At 40.5% G+C, this 16100-nt stretch overlaps 1 protein-coding gene across 5 annotated transcripts in view; it reads left to right on the top strand.

Moving 5' to 3' along the window:
* The window catches only part of LOC112557888, a 30175-nt gene that overhangs the window by 3876 nt on the left and 10199 nt on the right, over nucleotides 1-16100 (top strand). For 2 of the 5 annotated variants that reach the window (XM_025228011.1, XM_025228014.1), the window contains exons 2-9: nucleotides 6487-6535; nucleotides 8137-8210; nucleotides 8518-8671; nucleotides 9302-9414; nucleotides 9833-9941; nucleotides 10444-10583; nucleotides 11237-11319; nucleotides 12253-12281. In XM_025228011.1, coding sequence (XP_025083796.1) covers nucleotides 6487-6535; nucleotides 8137-8210; nucleotides 8518-8671; nucleotides 9302-9414; nucleotides 9833-9941; nucleotides 10444-10583; nucleotides 11237-11319; nucleotides 12253-12281 — 751 coding nt within the window. Of the gene's footprint in view, nucleotides 1-3182; nucleotides 3373-3745; nucleotides 4984-6486; nucleotides 6536-8136; nucleotides 8211-8517; nucleotides 8672-9301; nucleotides 9415-9832; nucleotides 9942-10443; nucleotides 10584-11236; nucleotides 11320-12252; nucleotides 12282-16100 lie in introns of those variants that run through there. The other 3 variants (XM_025228015.1, XM_025228012.1, XM_025228013.1) reach the window with 3 other exon arrangements.

Here is a 16100-nt window from a genome sequence, read left to right as displayed (position 1 = left end):
ACACATACACCTGAGGCTCAGTCAGGTAGGCATGACGTGCAAGAGACTTTACCAACTGTTCAGAACTCTTGGAAATCATTTGCTGTCGCACAACCTTTGTCGCCTTGCCTTTGATGCTTTGGCTTTCTTCTGTAAACAAGGCCGCTCCCTTGCTGTCACCAAACACATGCGCCATTGCAAGGCTTATTGCTAGGCGTGGTGGGTGAGTGAGAGGTGTGACAGGCAAGAGTGGGAAAGTGTTTAGCTACAGTTTGTCTTAGATACTGTTTATCTTAGCTACAGTCCCACTGTTGTGAACTCCAGAGGAATGTGTTAAACATTCCCAATAATTGTCTAAATAAATTACCTAATGGGACACCTTTTGCCGCATTTTCACTATTGCACAGTCCCGGATTCCTGCCTATCCACCTGTCACTCCACACGAATGCACGCACAAAATTACCAGTCACATATTTGACAGTATATGTCGAGCTGATAAACTTAACTGATTTTGCTACCATAATTTTTCTTGTCTCTTTTCATCCATCCCTATGGTCTTGCTCTTCAAAGCTCATGGTGTAACCGACAGCTAACGCTGAGGGGGAAACTCCCTTCCCGTGATATTTCAAGCGTTATAGATGGAGAAGACGTCCTCTGAAGCGTCCCACGATCTTAATGATGACCGATTTTTCGCCACACCACCCGCCTCCACCTCTTCTGTCATTGCAAACCTTTACGACCTGTCACTGTTCATCAGGTGGAGCTATAAAAAGTGCTGCCCTTCCTTCAAGACGACTTCGATCAAATTCTATACTACACCATTCTCCCCAGACCGTTGCACATCTTATGGCCACTGAACGTCAAGACTGTTTTTTGGAGATCGCTTGGATCCCTCCCATCAGATTTCCTGTCTAACGGCCTCCGCCCAGAGTTACTTTTGTGTCCTCTCCCTTCGCCCCATGTAATTTTCACATTGGAAGGTAGAATATTGACCAGCAGGAAAAATAATTAAACGCCGCCATCTTTCTTTCTTGGTGGATCGATTATGGCTTCCAACACGCACATGCGCATTAAGAATCAAGTGTAGAACATTTAGTTTGTAACACAAATAAATTATAAGAGAAATGGACGCTGTTGAATCCTGTTAAAACTATGCATGGGAAGGGGAGGGGAGTGGAAGGGGTTTGTATTTGTGCCGTTAGTTTATGGTTATTGGCCTTCAGCTATCCTTTAAACGTTCTTTACATTTGCGTCATTCAAGTCGTTTGTGTTGTGTTCTCGAAGTTTCTCCGTTAGCTGGCAGCAAGGACTAAAAGGTTTGTGCGTGTGTGTTTATACCAACAGCTTTTGAATGAGTTTGTGCAGGTTAAATAGAGATTGATATGTTTACGTCGCAAGGAAGGTATGAGTACGATTGAAACCAATGTCTGCTTACGTTTATAGCAGTTTTATAAACTGTGCTTATAAACTTTTAGTAGCAGCGGAAAAAACACCTCGTTGTCCATGTCAACTACAGGCTTATCTATTGTCCTGCCATCAGACACCTTTACGGTAATTTAGATTGTGTTATTTAGGCGAAATTGAAATGGCACTTTAACGTTAGGGACAGCTCTAACTAAACAAAATAGAACCTTTCTTCATCATACCTGACCAAAAGGGTCAACGGCACTCTTGGAACTTAGAACACTCCGGGGCCCTTATTTTTTATATTTTAAGTTATATACATTAAAGAAAATCCCGAGACCTAAGGAAAAAATTACTTTACCATTTTTAGTGCATTTCAAATAAAGGTATTTAAAATTTTTTTAAACTTATTTATTAATAATATCTTGCACACATGGCGAGATAAAAAAAAAGGAAATAAAATAAAACCTGCTGGAGTTAAAGGATTTAGCCATGTCCTCCGAGTCGGCCGTGGCTCAGAATAAGAATAAAGGGAACCGACAACTATAGCGGGGATAATAACGGAAATCAATGAAGGACGTTTCAAAAGACATGCACTGTATTTGAACTCCCATTCTAGATTTCGAGTTTGACAGGTGTGCTTCTTGTTGACTTTCTCCAGGTGTGAGATGATACTGCTCAAGCCAGCCTTAGGGCTCACCCTAACCCAGTGCTGACGACGTAAAGTATGTGCCTGGGGTCTTTAAACATGCTATAGTATTGTCTACACGGGGCTTGTTATAGAACTATATTTAATGAATATGTTTGCAACTTGTTCGTAGCCTTTTACGAAGTGAAGCACGTAGTCCGAGCCGATTCCCACAAGAGAGAGCACTCTCACTGTTCTCCTTCTTCATTTATCTCTCTTCGGGACGAGCAGATGGCTTAGTGGTAAAACATGCTTTTTGTAACTAAATGCTGTTGAAGGAAAACGTGGTTCTAGGTTTTGCAGGTCTCGTGGAGGAACACACTGTTTGGGTTGTTGGAAATTTTCTGCGGCCACTCGGGTTCCACATCCTCGCTCATTGACCTTACAGACGCTTTTCACTTGCAATGCGAAATCGTTAGGTCGACTACAGTTAACAAACTCTCTCTCTCTCTCCTTTTTCTGACAAGTACCTTCTCGATGGTTTTAAGAACAATGATATCCTGAGTTCCTTATCTTTGGCTGGCATCGGATCAGTGAATTAATTCAATGAATTAGCAAGTTCTTGAGATGTTGCACTTTTTGCTCAAGAAATGGTTGCCGTTCGAGTTAAAAAAAAAAACCCTCTAAACCTGTAAGTCTTGTTTTGCAGAAAACACACACAAGACAAACGAGAACAACTGGAATACGGGAAGGTGCAGACTGTTTTCCCTATTTACCCTATAGTTAGTCTAAAATAAGACTCGTATCTTTTTTACTAATCACATCCCTGTAGTATCATCACATTACTTTTTTTTAAAGACTGAAGAACTAAACTGAAAGAAGTGAATGGATCTTTTTGTTTTGCTTTTCTTGAAAGGTTCCTGCGCCATAAAATGGTCTGAGCGCCCATGCTGAATAGCTTTTCTCGAAAGTAGAAGGCTTAAGAAAGTCATTGACACCCTATCGGCGCCAATGCCGTGTAACCAGATATTCAAAACTTTTGATTCTGGTAAAGCGAGCCGTCAACTGGAAAAGAATTTGACGACACCACAGTAGCTAGAAGACAATATTAAAGTTGAATGTGTCCTGCTGACACATCTGCTTAGCACTTGAAAAATGGGAGAGGGGTTGGGGTGAGTTGTTCTTTTGAAAAGCAAAAGTTGGGTTGTCACTGTCGTGTGTTTGAGACTTGCTGTCTGGAGAGCATGTGTGAGCCATCGAGTGAGCAGGTCGATGTTAGTGTGGAGGGTGGAAAACTACTGTTTTCTTACATTGACATCCTTACATGGGACTGAGCTATTTCTCTGTGTGACAAGGAAGAGGTGAGTGCAGCTCAACAGAAAAAAGAGTATAGGGATTATGAGTATGTCTCTCCATATTTTGTTCTTGAACAGAAAAGAGAATTTCGAAAGTATCTCTGTATTTGTCATGTTGTCCATCTTGCACAAAAAAGAACATTTGGATACCCTCTGGTATCCAGTGATACCCTATGATACCCTCTGGTTCCATCCATGTGTCTATCCAGTTTTTCATTCACTCATGCCTAGATGTACCTCTGTCTGTCTGTCTGTCTGTCTGTCTGTCTGTCTGTCTGTCTGTCTGTGTATACGCGCACGTATGCCAGTGAGAAAATTGTATGTTGTTCAGTTACTTTGGCAAGAAAGTCCACAGATGAATGACTGAAACTTGTAGAAGTGTTTGCCGAGTAGACTGCGTGTAGGGAACGATAAATAGGAATAGCTCTATTTGTCCTTATCGGATGTCCTACAAGTTTAGAGAAAAATCCATTTGGTTTCAGTTGGATTGAGGATTCCTTCACATTGAAGTCCTAAACATTTTTATATCAATTCACTTCGGCTTTACAAATTGTTTTTAAGTCTTTTTGTTGTCGAGTAATGTCAGTTACTGGTTGCTGCCTTAATAACGAAACCATCATTTTTGTTGGTGTCGAATTTTTAATCTGCTGCTCGGCCTATCCTAGTTTCTCATTCGCCCTTCTAGACCAAATGCCTACGATGCAGCCTTCAAGTTGTTCCATGGAATTTCATACATATTTCACGAGAAACAAGACTTGCCGCATACAATAGAAATTTGTTATAAACAACTGCCCTTGTTTCCATATATGGCTGTATATGGAGCGGCACCACAAAGATTTCCCCCATCCGCTCTCTATTTCCACCCACCCTGACAGATTCACCCGAATGCGAACACTCTTGATGATTTGTAAATACATTGAATAAAGGAAACTACACGGTGTCCGAGTGGTTGAAAGGATATGACACAAGTTTACATTCTGTTCATGTCGCAGTGAAGTCAACAAAAAAACCTGAAAGATAGGAGTGTTTTTGTTTACCCAGTTCGTGCTGTCTCTAAAACGGTGGTTGACTTTTACGCTGCGTGCGAGTAAGCAAGGGAGGTTAAGTGCTGTGACTTCTTCCGCCCTCACCTGGTTGGTTATGGGATAGTTAAAAAGGGTAATAAAAAAGTCATTAGGGGTTGAAAAAATAAACGAATCTCCGGGGCACGCACACACGTACGCAGATATCCATGATGAGAGTAAGAGCTAAACACGCACCTACGCACACAACACACACACGTGGACGTCGAGGACTGAAAGGGAAGACGCCCAATCAGGTTTTCAAAGGTCAGGCTTTTGTTGGCGCCCACACGACAACTCTCCACACCCTTACCTTTTCTCATGCAAAACTGCGCGGTACTTAAGCGGTGGTATATGTTTTGTATAACGGTTTCCTGTGTTGCCGGGACGACAGTAATTGTTGTTGTGCCCTAGGTTGGGAACGTCTTTTGCCTTTTTTAATAAACCCTTCCTCCGCCATCTTGTTGAAGACAAACATGGAGGTTTTGAGATGGAAGACGACGATGATGAGCTGCTAAGTGAACTCGCTTTTACTTTAGAGGAAGACCAGGACGAGGTAGGGGAAGTTATTACTTTCATTGCCGATTTTAGGAGAATTTCAAAATATGTTTTTCCAATTGCTTTCGTTGAAAGAATAGCTTTTTGTGGAAACAGTTCCGTCTTCATATATTCTGCAAAAGACAGTCATTTTTTTCTTTTCGGTAGACCTTATTCTGTAATCTGATTTTGCATAACACATTAGTTAGTCGTTAAGCTTCTTCGCAAGTCAATGTTTTGCCCTGAAACTACTTTAAGCGTCACTTATGTAACGACATGTTTGTGTACGAGGATTTTCTGGCCAAATTCCCTGTCATATGAGCGTTTGGATTCACGAATGTGCTAGAGATGCTCGTGAAAGCTCACTTAGCCAAGTTACGTTTGTGTAAGGGGCCTCTTGTCAAATTTTTATATGACATCTTGTAACAGAAATTGCCTAATAAAGCCACATATTTGAGATTTGCCTGGTTGAAGGTCTGGAAAGAGTCCACTGATGTCAGGAGTGCACGGGCATACATTTATGTTGTGAAGCCCTCGTTCAGTGGGAGAGACTTTATTTTAATAAGGCGTATCTGTGTACAAACATTACGTCACTATTTTGACCTTTTTGTGCCTGGTGATGTTTGTAGGTGGAAATTTGGAGAATAGAATATAAGTATTCATCGGGAATGGGGGATGTATTATTGTGTAGTGAGTTTAGGGGAAAAAATGTGCACCACTCCTTTAAGAAGACACTTTGCAAAACATTCTTTCAGTAAAGAGAGCAGCATGGATTCTTTCAGAACACATTAATAGGTTTCTATGTGGAAACACTAAAAGGTTTCTCTTTGGAAATACTAAAAGGTTTCTTACGTTTCTGATTTCCACCCATCTCTCTCTTCCGTCCTTTCTTAGGAAAAGTTTATAAACTGATTGATGTTGCTATTTCGTATGGTCTCAACCTGTTGACATGCACGTTATTTCCTACATTTTCAACCTATTGACATGCCCACTATTGCTTATATTTTCAAACTATTTCGATTCTAATATCACACTGGCAGAAAACGATGGACACAGTTTCCCACCAAATCGCCTAGTCTTTGCAAGTGGACATCCTGGCAAAGGGTGTAGAGCCAGACGGTCCTTTCATGAGTAGCTTTGCACGTCTGTGGATTTCGCTTCGTCAGTGATAAGACAGTCTCTCTATGGAGACCTTTGGATGGGTGCTTCTGACAAGTGTGTGCACATTGTCGCTGCTCTTATCCGACACTACTATTTACTCTGGCGGGACAATATGCGTGTCGTTTTTCTTGCTCGAAATTAAGCTCAATCCATTGACAAGCTCGCCGTAGAAGACGATTGAAAACATAACTGCAACCTGGATACGTATCGTCGGCCATTTTATGTCAGGTCACGTGCTTTTAACCTGCGCATTACTCAAAAAGCTGCAACGCTTGAACGGTAATTACAAGTGTGAAAACATTTTATGTTTATATACTGAAGTGGTTATTAAAAGGTAGGTCATGTATTTTTTATGTTTCAGAAACTTGCGCAAGAACGCGAAAAGCTACAAAGATCTGACTCAGCCTCAAGTAAGTGTGCTTATAATGTTGAGTGGATAATTTATTTGTCTTTAGCTCATATCCATTCAGTTATCAATTGTTTATGTGTCCGCACTACGAGTAGACGTAGTCACGTTGTACTTTTGCTATGTTAGACAAAAAAATCATCATTGAAACTTTTCAGACTACAGTTCTGTTTGCTTATGATCTGTTAGACTAAAGAAAACAAGCAAATGAACAAATGAAAAATAAAAATAAAAATTGAAAAAATTTGCAAAGGGCATTTTTTAACCAGATGCATGTCGTAAAATATGGGGATATATTTGGCAAATTATGTTCATGACAGTCTTTTACAAAACTGACATTTTTTTTTCCGATATCAAGAAAAATGTTAAAGGTCTGTTGCATTTTGTAGACTAAAATATTGTATAGAAGTAAATAGGCAAACATTAGAGAGCATGCAAAGACTAGGTGTATGAGTCCTAAGATAATGTGAAGGATTCAGAGTCTGCACCTTGGATTTTAAGGCCCAGGCGTAGAAGAATCGTAGATAACACATAAACATTGAAAAAAAAAAAAGAAATTTACATTCGGAAAAAAATGAGTCATGTGAGGAAAGTGAAAGAGGAAAAAAATACAACTCGTGGTGGAGTAGAAATTAAATTTCTAAAACTAAAAGGAAGTAAAACTGCCATCTTTGTATGACGTCAGTTTCTATATAAAACTACTTGTTACTAATGTCTATATATTACATTAATTTGTGTCTATATTTGTTTCTGTTACTTATATTATGTCTGTGTATTACATCAATTTCTCTGTCTGTCTGTTTAACGTCTGTTTTATATAGTACTATTTATTATCAATGTCTGTATATTATGACAATTACTTCCGACTGCGTTAAGTTAAAACCCGTTCTTATTTTATTCCTTCCTTGCCCCCAGCCTTCTTATTTTTAATCCTTTTTTTTACAGCAGTACTTTGAGGTTCTCACCAGGAGCAAAGAAGACCGCTTTTATTACTTTTCTAAATATATACAAATACATCGTAGATAAGCAGAATACGTCTCGAGACAAAGGACAGGTGTTAATTTACCGATCTAAATATAAATGTGGAGAATGCTGGTATTGGGACATGGACAAGGACCATATTAAAAGCCTCACCCCAGCTCAGAACAAATACAGAGGCAAGGGTACGGGTTAAATAAGGACTTTAGTCCAATAAGCACGTGCGATGAAGTGCAGTACTAAGAGCAGGCAGTGTATATTACATTGGTCACACAGCGCCTTCCAGCAGTGTTCTTGCAATAAAAAAGATTCCTGAGCATATGAAGTACTTCAAATGGCAAAATAAATAGTGTGTAATGAAGCTGGAGAAAAGACATACTCCATATTAAACCTGAGTGCCTGACAACCCCACCATAGCGACAAAACAACTTTGACTGGTGGCGATTTTTCCGAGACATTTCACTTGGGTATTTAGCCAGGAAAAGAAAGAAATAATAAAAGAAATATTCTTCTTAACGGCCAAGAGACAGGTGCACTTGTAAAAAGTTAATAGAGAGGTAATATGCATCGGATGAAAAGTTTGTGATACGGGATTTGACAAAACAAAAGCCTGGTGTGTGTGTGCAGGTAACGAATATGACAGTCAAGTGAAGCTGCAGCAGGCTATGCTACGTCGCCAAGAACTTCTCGACAAAATTCGAGTAGGTGATTCTCGATTGTTAATGGCTGTCTGTGCAGTCATATTAGTGAGTGCCAAGAACTTATCATCTGTATGCACTCACAAATGTATCTTTATATGCTTGCAGCATAATATTTTCTTCCTCACTTCCCTGTGCGTGCGGTGCGTGTGTTTACATATAAGTTTTGTCTGCGTTTGTGTGATGTTACATTTCATTATACAACTTTAATTACATACCTTTATCTTCTCGCTCCATGTGCGTGCATTAGTGAGAGGCATTCTCCGTGTGCATGCCACCTTACACTTGCATGTTTGTCTTATCTGTGCAGCAAGAACAGTTACTGAACGACGAAGAAAGGCGCCCCAGGACGTACACCCCACGCCGCCGTTACACCCCCTCCCCCCTCCCCCCGCCCTCCCGCCGCTCCCTGCCGGATCTGAACCGTAACTACCATTTCAACTGGTACACCAAGCGCCCGAGAGGTTTGCGTATTATTTTTTTTCCCTCCAAAATACGTTCGTGCCTGTTCGTCTGCAGATCGACTCCCTTTTTGTCCATTTGTGTAGTGACAAGCACACAATACCTGTCCAACGCAGTGGCTGTCTTACCTTCAGTGTCAGACTTGTTGTGATTCGATTTCCAAGCATAAGCTTCAGTCAGTCGCACCTGTACCTTTATAACATTTACACCAACCTTCATGCAAATTTATCTATGTGCTTTCATACACCTTACGCCAATTGTGCTTCTTAGTTTAACATAACCGTTATTGCCATTGGAAGGGTTCCTCTTTTTATATTGAACACATTTGTTAGCACTGAAAATTCATTTTGAAATATGTTCTTGATATTGATTAAGCTAAAAAGGATTTTGATTCCACGGTGTAAAAGAGAGATGTCCTGTTTATTTTTAATAATCTTTTTGTACCACGTTGATCTCTTCTATGGATTTTCCGTAGACTTTACCAATGTAGCTGATCTTTTTAATTGTAATAAATGAAAAAGAGATTGTTCTAATTCAACTTAGAATTATGAAAAAAGTGTAAAAGGCCGTAGGAGAACATAGCGCCAGTTCCTGCTTTGGTTCGTTCTTGCAATGTATCTGTTGATGACTAGTTTCAGACATGGCTGTGTCCAAACATGTCATTGAGCACCAGTTTCGCCCAATGGAGTCCAAAACCTACACCGTGTTGCCTCCCATCTCCACCAACGCACAGGTGGTGCCTCAGGTAAGCACGACCGAAATAAATATGTTCGTTCGACATATACAAAAATACAAATATACAAATACAAAAGAGGCACCATTAACAGTAAATAACACAAAACATATCAAATGGCCAATACTCAAATGACATAAGCGATCTATCCTGGCAAGTATATATATATGTAAAGACTGGTCTTGTTTGCCACACGTATCAAGTGAATAAAACAATTCTTTGCATACCCCTTTTTAACAATAGTCTTGTAGACACACGCACAGAAGGAAGCTCAGTTCTTTAGAGTGTACAAGAATGGTGACTAACATCTTAGTGTTTGATGAAAACCCTCTTTCTGACTAACATGCCTTTCAAATTTTCGCTTATGACCTAGTAAAGACTCGCTGTTTGTGTGAAAGGAGAAGCTGCTACAGGTGTGTTTGGTCTCCAGGTCACTTTACAGACGCCGCCAGTCATCCAGCAGGTACCTGTTGTTCCCTATGATGGCGGGCAGCAAAACAAGAACACATTCTTCAACAAATCAGGTATTTCTAAAGCAGGTAAATGAAGGTCCAAGGTGCGAAATTGTCTTTAGTGCATTCACGCCCGTAGGCTGTAAAATAAACACTAGTCATCAGCAGATGTTTACAGCGCAGTATGTTTCACCCCATTTTAATGAAAATAAGATGTCTAACAACAGTTCAGTCTATGAAATAAATAAATGAAAGAAAATATCGCAAATCACCAAGCAACGACTATATTTAGATTATTTAGAAACGTGTACTATTGTTTTCTCTTTCTCGTTTGATAAAGTACGGGGAATTTTAAATTGTCAAAAAACTTTTAAAGAAGGAATAGGTGGTTTTCTTCAAAAGTGAATTTTCTGAAACATTTTCCCCTCTTCTTCTTTTTCTGTCTTTCGTTCCCTTCTTCTCTGTATACGTACATGCTGAAATGTCTGACCATATGAATAGTGCTCGACATGACTATAGTTAGGACTTCGTAAGCACTGTTTCTCTCCTGTGGCCTTGCAAGTCCATCTTCTTGTTTTCCTGTCTACAGACTTCATGGACATGATGATGCTACAGAACGCGCAGATGCATCACATGGTCATGCAGCAGATGATGCTGCAGAACCTGCCCGGCGGTGGATATCGAATGCCCACGGCCACGGTTCCCCTAGCTCCCGTCGTCGAACCTGCCGTAAGTGGTTCATCGGTCTAGTGTTTGCGGCAATAGTGTGTAGTAGCGATTAACGCCCACCAGTTAACACCATACTGACCAACGCGTGTATTGTTTCACAGTAACCAGGTTCTTTGTGTCATAGCAACCAGGTTCTTTGTGTCATAGCAACCAGGTTCTTTGTATCATAGTAACCACGGTGGTTATTTGCAACCATGAAGCAAGTGTCTCAGCTTTTTGTTGTTTTTGTTTGCTTTCTACTTTTTTTAAAAAGAAAGTATATAGTCCTGTGATGTTTTCTTTGGCACACCATCTCCAAAGCTGATTTAATTTATTAACTCAGGACGAATCTACGCCAAGCCCATTATGCGGTTTTTTTTTTATTGCTTCGCTTCTAGAACTACAGTTACTTACACAATAAATTTGAATTTCAGATTGGGCTTGCGTGGCTTTTGCGCATGCTTTGTAATCTTGTTTAAGAAGACAAACATGATATGTCGTCCTCTAAACATATATGGCTTTTAAAGAATAAATACTATATTTTAAGATTACGCAAAGACTGAAAGAGATTTTTTTAAAGGAAGTGATTGGATAGTGATTACAACAAGAAAACATAAGGTAGATGTTGATATGCAGCACGTCTAGTATGTGTGTGCGCCCTACCTGTTTTGCAGGTGAGGGCGGCACCTATGTTGACCTACGGTGCACCAGCTGCCCCAGTCATCCATCACTACCAGTCGGTCCCTCCTATGGATGTGTGAGTATCTTTTCCTCCCGGCCGTCTGGCATGCCAGGGGGCGCACACACATGGTACAGTGCTCTGTCGGTAGTCGCTCGTGCTGTAGCACCCAGACACCTGTAATGTGCGGTGACACCTCTCGCCTTTGTGCTTGGCTTGCCTTGGCTGGGAGTGAAGTTGTGTGCTCGCTGCCTTCTTGTGTGCATGGCAGAGATGCAGTTGATGGACTTTTTCTTCTTTTTTTTTGTTTTGTTTTTTTGTTTGGAAACAGTCTGTGCATAATGTTCATGTGTGCTGTCTTAACACATGTATTTAGGACCTTGTGCTCCAAACAGCAATAGCAGCCGGAGTGTTCCAAATAGCCCAAATGTTCTCACAGACTGCGCAGATATTTTGAATAGAACACAACTTCTCACAGACTGTTTCAGAAACAAAGTTTACGATGCTGCCTCTGCCATGATGCTTCGCTAATAGCGATGGATTATACAAGAAAACGTTTAATAATAGGCATAACAGAAAATTTGTTTGTGATAAAACAGTGGATGGATTGTAAACAACAGCACGACGACGACGACGACGACAACGACGACGACGATGATGATGATGATGATGATGATGATGATCCTCAGCTTTGGGGTGGGGTTGGGGGTGGGGCTGGCAAACCTATGCTGACAGTGAGCGACGTTCACATTCCTGCCTCCTCAGTATCTTTTTTGAGGGAGCGGCTGCCCCCTTTGCCGCCCACCTCTTCTTCTCCGGTTCTTACGCCACTGCATGATGATGGTGATGATGGAGGAGGAGGAAAACATGTAGTATAGACGATTTTTGAAAGTATATAATTAAGTGAAGGAAGCTACAACTACGTAGAAATAACAATGACATTATTACCGACAATCACTGAAGACTACTCACAGGAAGTGGTGTTGACAAGTTCTATTTTTCTTGTTTCAGCCGTGGCGGTGGGTTTGGTGGGGGTAGAGGTGAGTACTTTTTCTGTAATCTGCTTTTTAGATGATGGCACAACAACAGGAAATTACGGAAGAAGCACCAGAACGTGTTGTGAGAAAGAGTAAATGTTGGAGGAAGGAAGAGAGAGAGAGAGACAGAGACAGAGCGGGGAAAATGAGAAAGGGGGAAGAATGATGTGAAGGATGAGGCGACGTGAAGTAGATGACAGCGTATAGAGGAGTGTGTTACATAAGCCATCGACAGTAGCAACAGTCCAAGAGATCCCACCAGCCCAAAATGATAGTAAAGTTTTTGTGTGTATTTCCTGTGATGGGGGACTGTGCTGCCTTACGACTTAACTTTTCTTGTCATATCACTCTGTACTCTCTTGATCTGCATTTGCTGACTTATTTACTGCGTTTCTCCGCCACTTCCTTCCCTACAACATCAACAACCACACGCCCCCTTGTTATTATGTTTTAGTCCCGGGAACACCTTTTCAATATTAGATAGGAAATAAGAGTCTACAGTTAGGACTAGTGTAAATAAAAGACAGGCCTTTACATGTATGAGATGTTCCTGTACCTTTAGCTCAGATATAGGGCAACTAAAAATATCGACAATAAAATCCGGAAAGATTTAAAACTCTAGATGTATATCTAAACAGATTTACGAAACAAACATAGATAAGCTAAAGCTAACAATGGCACGAAAACAGGTGAGCAAGTTAGGTCAGGTTTGTAGTACAGTTGAATGCCACGCCAAGAATTTTACAATAAATTATGCAATAAATTTGTTTTCTTCTTCTTTCATTCTTACTTTCTTCCTTTTTTCTTTCTTTCTTTCTTTCTTTCTTCTTGTCATTTCGGGCTTTGATATGATGAATCTGTGATTAAGTCAGAGGAAGATATAAATTCAGGACACGAGAGCCAAACTGGCCATGCGATGACAGTCTTCGCCATTTGTAACAATAAAACCCATTCGACTACTCCTGAGCATGCTGACAACATAGAGGACATTAAAATGTTTACACACGTCTTCGTGAGGCTGACATTTTAAGTAAACTAGAGCCGTGCCCCACTTACCTGGCTGCAGTGTAAAGTGGAGTATTTATGATATTTGTTATCTGGTCGTTCTTTGATATATATGTATACACACACACACACAATTCTCTGCTCTCATGGAGCGTTCATGAAATTAACCCCTCACTATGTGTTGCGGTTTTTTTTTTTTTATTAGGTATGTATCCTGACTACGGGAACGGGTACCCGTACGGGTTCTACTAATGAGTTCTTTTGGTAAGCTGACGGATGTGGATGCGTTTTTGTTATGCTTCTGAGAAATGGTTCCATTTATACAGTGGCCAGAAAGTTAATGGCGCAACGAAAGCGTTTTTTATGTCGACAGCCTGCGACACGTGCGCTGTGGACGGAAACAGCGCGGATTCGATGATGTTTTCCAAGACAAAAAGGAAATGAAACTATCGCCGATCTTCCGGTGCTCCATTTTGGGCATATTTTTCTCTCGACGGCAGATTACTCTGAAGCATAATAAATTCGTTACAAAGGGAAACTTAAGATTTATAATCGAGTTGCCGATGCAGTCTTAACATCGGTGGATTAAGGAAAACCCAAAAGACATTTTAACCATTAAGGATGTCTCGAGTTTTGATAAAGATTTGCAATTATTGCAGCTCTTGGTTCTCTTTCGTAAAAGCAATCAACATTTCCTACTGTACTTACACCGAAGCATAGCAAATACGATTATCGTCAGCATTTGCCTATTCTTACATTAATTACCACGGTCTTATAGAAAACAACAATTAGCACTAAATTGTGTCGAGGGTTGGTTGCTATCTAGTAAGTTCTTTCAAAATATTTTGCAGAAGTCTTGGACAATTTAAGAGAGGAGCTACATTTGCCGAAGGCATTGAGCTCTTTTGCCTATTTTTCTTTATCTTTGCGCAGTTTTCCTGAACTATTTCACAGCTAAAAGTCACAAGTTTTTTTTTTTTTTACCTTGAACATTTAGGTGTGACCATCTATTTCTGTCCTAAGTAGAGTTATTTATCAGCTGAAACCCGCGATATTTTGTTTTTAATACATTGAGAGATAATATTTACTTGCAGTTATCATTAAAAGCCTTCTAAGCAATCATCAGAATATCTAGACATTTATTATCAAATTTTAGCTTACAGAATGTGTCTGGCCGAGCCCCTAAAAAGATCACGTATAATGTTCAACAATTGAAAAAGGAATTGCCAAAAAAAAAAAAATACCCCTTGATAACCATCCTCACCTTTTTGATTTTCCAACCAATTACCGAATAATGAAAAATAAATACAAACCAGGTTTTATTTCCAAGAGCACAGCATGTTCAGGAGTGATTGTGTGTCTGTCAATTAAGCTACAGCAACCAACCCTCCGACTTCGGAAGTGGAAACTGTTGACATTATGGGGGAAAGTAAAAAGTGTTTAAGTTAGTCTTCATTCGGGTAGCCAAAGCATCAAAGGAACTTGAGGTCGAGTTATCAGTTTCCACGTCCCGATTAATACTTGTTGGCGGACTCCAACTAACCTCTTTGGTGAACCTTGCAAGCATGTCCAGTTACGTGTCCGCGTGTTATTTTTTCAATGGTAATAAAGCTTCTGTACCACAACCTTGACACGAGTTTTGTTCTCTGTTTCAGTGTATGGTAGTCCTACTGTGTATGACGACGGTTCCAATTACTTTACCTACCACTGAGACCACGCCTTGACTCTGACCCCATTTCATCTCGCCCGTGGCCCTGCCTAGAAACCGTTGCCATAGCAACTGGGGGCGTCGTGATCACGTCTGATGGGGGAAGGGGGGACATGTGTTGTCTTCCTTCTCTATGTTTGTCCCTCCTTCCCAGGCGTGTGGTGGCAGACTTGACTGTGAGAGAATACCTCTGCCTACTGGGCAACGGATATCATTTCAACTCCATCTGGTGCCATTACACAAGCGGCTTCATGTCGTTACAACAAACCGTTGCTACTCTCAGCCCTCACTCAGCTGCTACGCCAAAATTTCGTTTCTAAAAAAAATGTTTTCTGTTAACCTGCCTTGAAAACTTAAGCTGTTAAGGGCTTTCTTAACTGGAGACACATTGTCAAATATGTGATGTATGTTAAACAAGTTTTTACACGATGGTCGTAAGAAACATTTGCCACATGTTGGACAGTCCGTGCCCAGATAAGAAACCCTTAAAATACCAGGGGTGCATGAGAGGGAGTGAATGTAAGAATGTGTGCACTGGCACCCATCATTATTTTCATCCTAATGTCACAGCTGAACATGTCAGAACACTGTAGGTGTGTACATTGTAAAGAGGTATTGACTTACTTCACAGTGATTGATATGCTTTCAGTTTAGTGCCTGTTTTTTGAGTGAAGAGGGGCTTGATATAACCGCGCCTATTGTATTGAATGTTTATCGTAGACCGCAAGACGAAACCTTTATGTGAATCGCGTTGTGCATGATGTGTACAAATGTTTTTATATCCCACCATCCCCTTAACATTAAAAGTCTTCATATACTTGAGAAGTGTAGGGTGTGCTGTAGTTTGACATTCAACAGCCTCACATTATTTTGCAGTGTTTTCCATTTCTTTGCACGAGGAAACTTTAATCCATCACGCAGTAGAGAAATTATTTCCCCCCATGTAGTAACCCCGGTCGTGTTCAAGATCCGAGACTTAATAAATGAAGCCGGACAATAACCTGAGTGCAACTTTGTATTTTATGGTTTTCCGTCAGTGGCATGGCTCATTTTGCACCTCCCCGGACTTTGTTCAGTGACCCACTTTATAGAATAGGACCATAGTTTAC

The sequence above is a fragment of the Pomacea canaliculata genome, linkage group LG2, assembly GCF_003073045.1.
Source record: "Pomacea canaliculata isolate SZHN2017 linkage group LG2, ASM307304v1, whole genome shotgun sequence".
Taxonomy (NCBI): Eukaryota; Metazoa; Mollusca; class Gastropoda; order Architaenioglossa; family Ampullariidae; genus Pomacea; species Pomacea canaliculata.
Note: the sequence above shows the minus strand (reverse complement) of the source record. Positions and strands in the feature narration are given on the sequence as shown.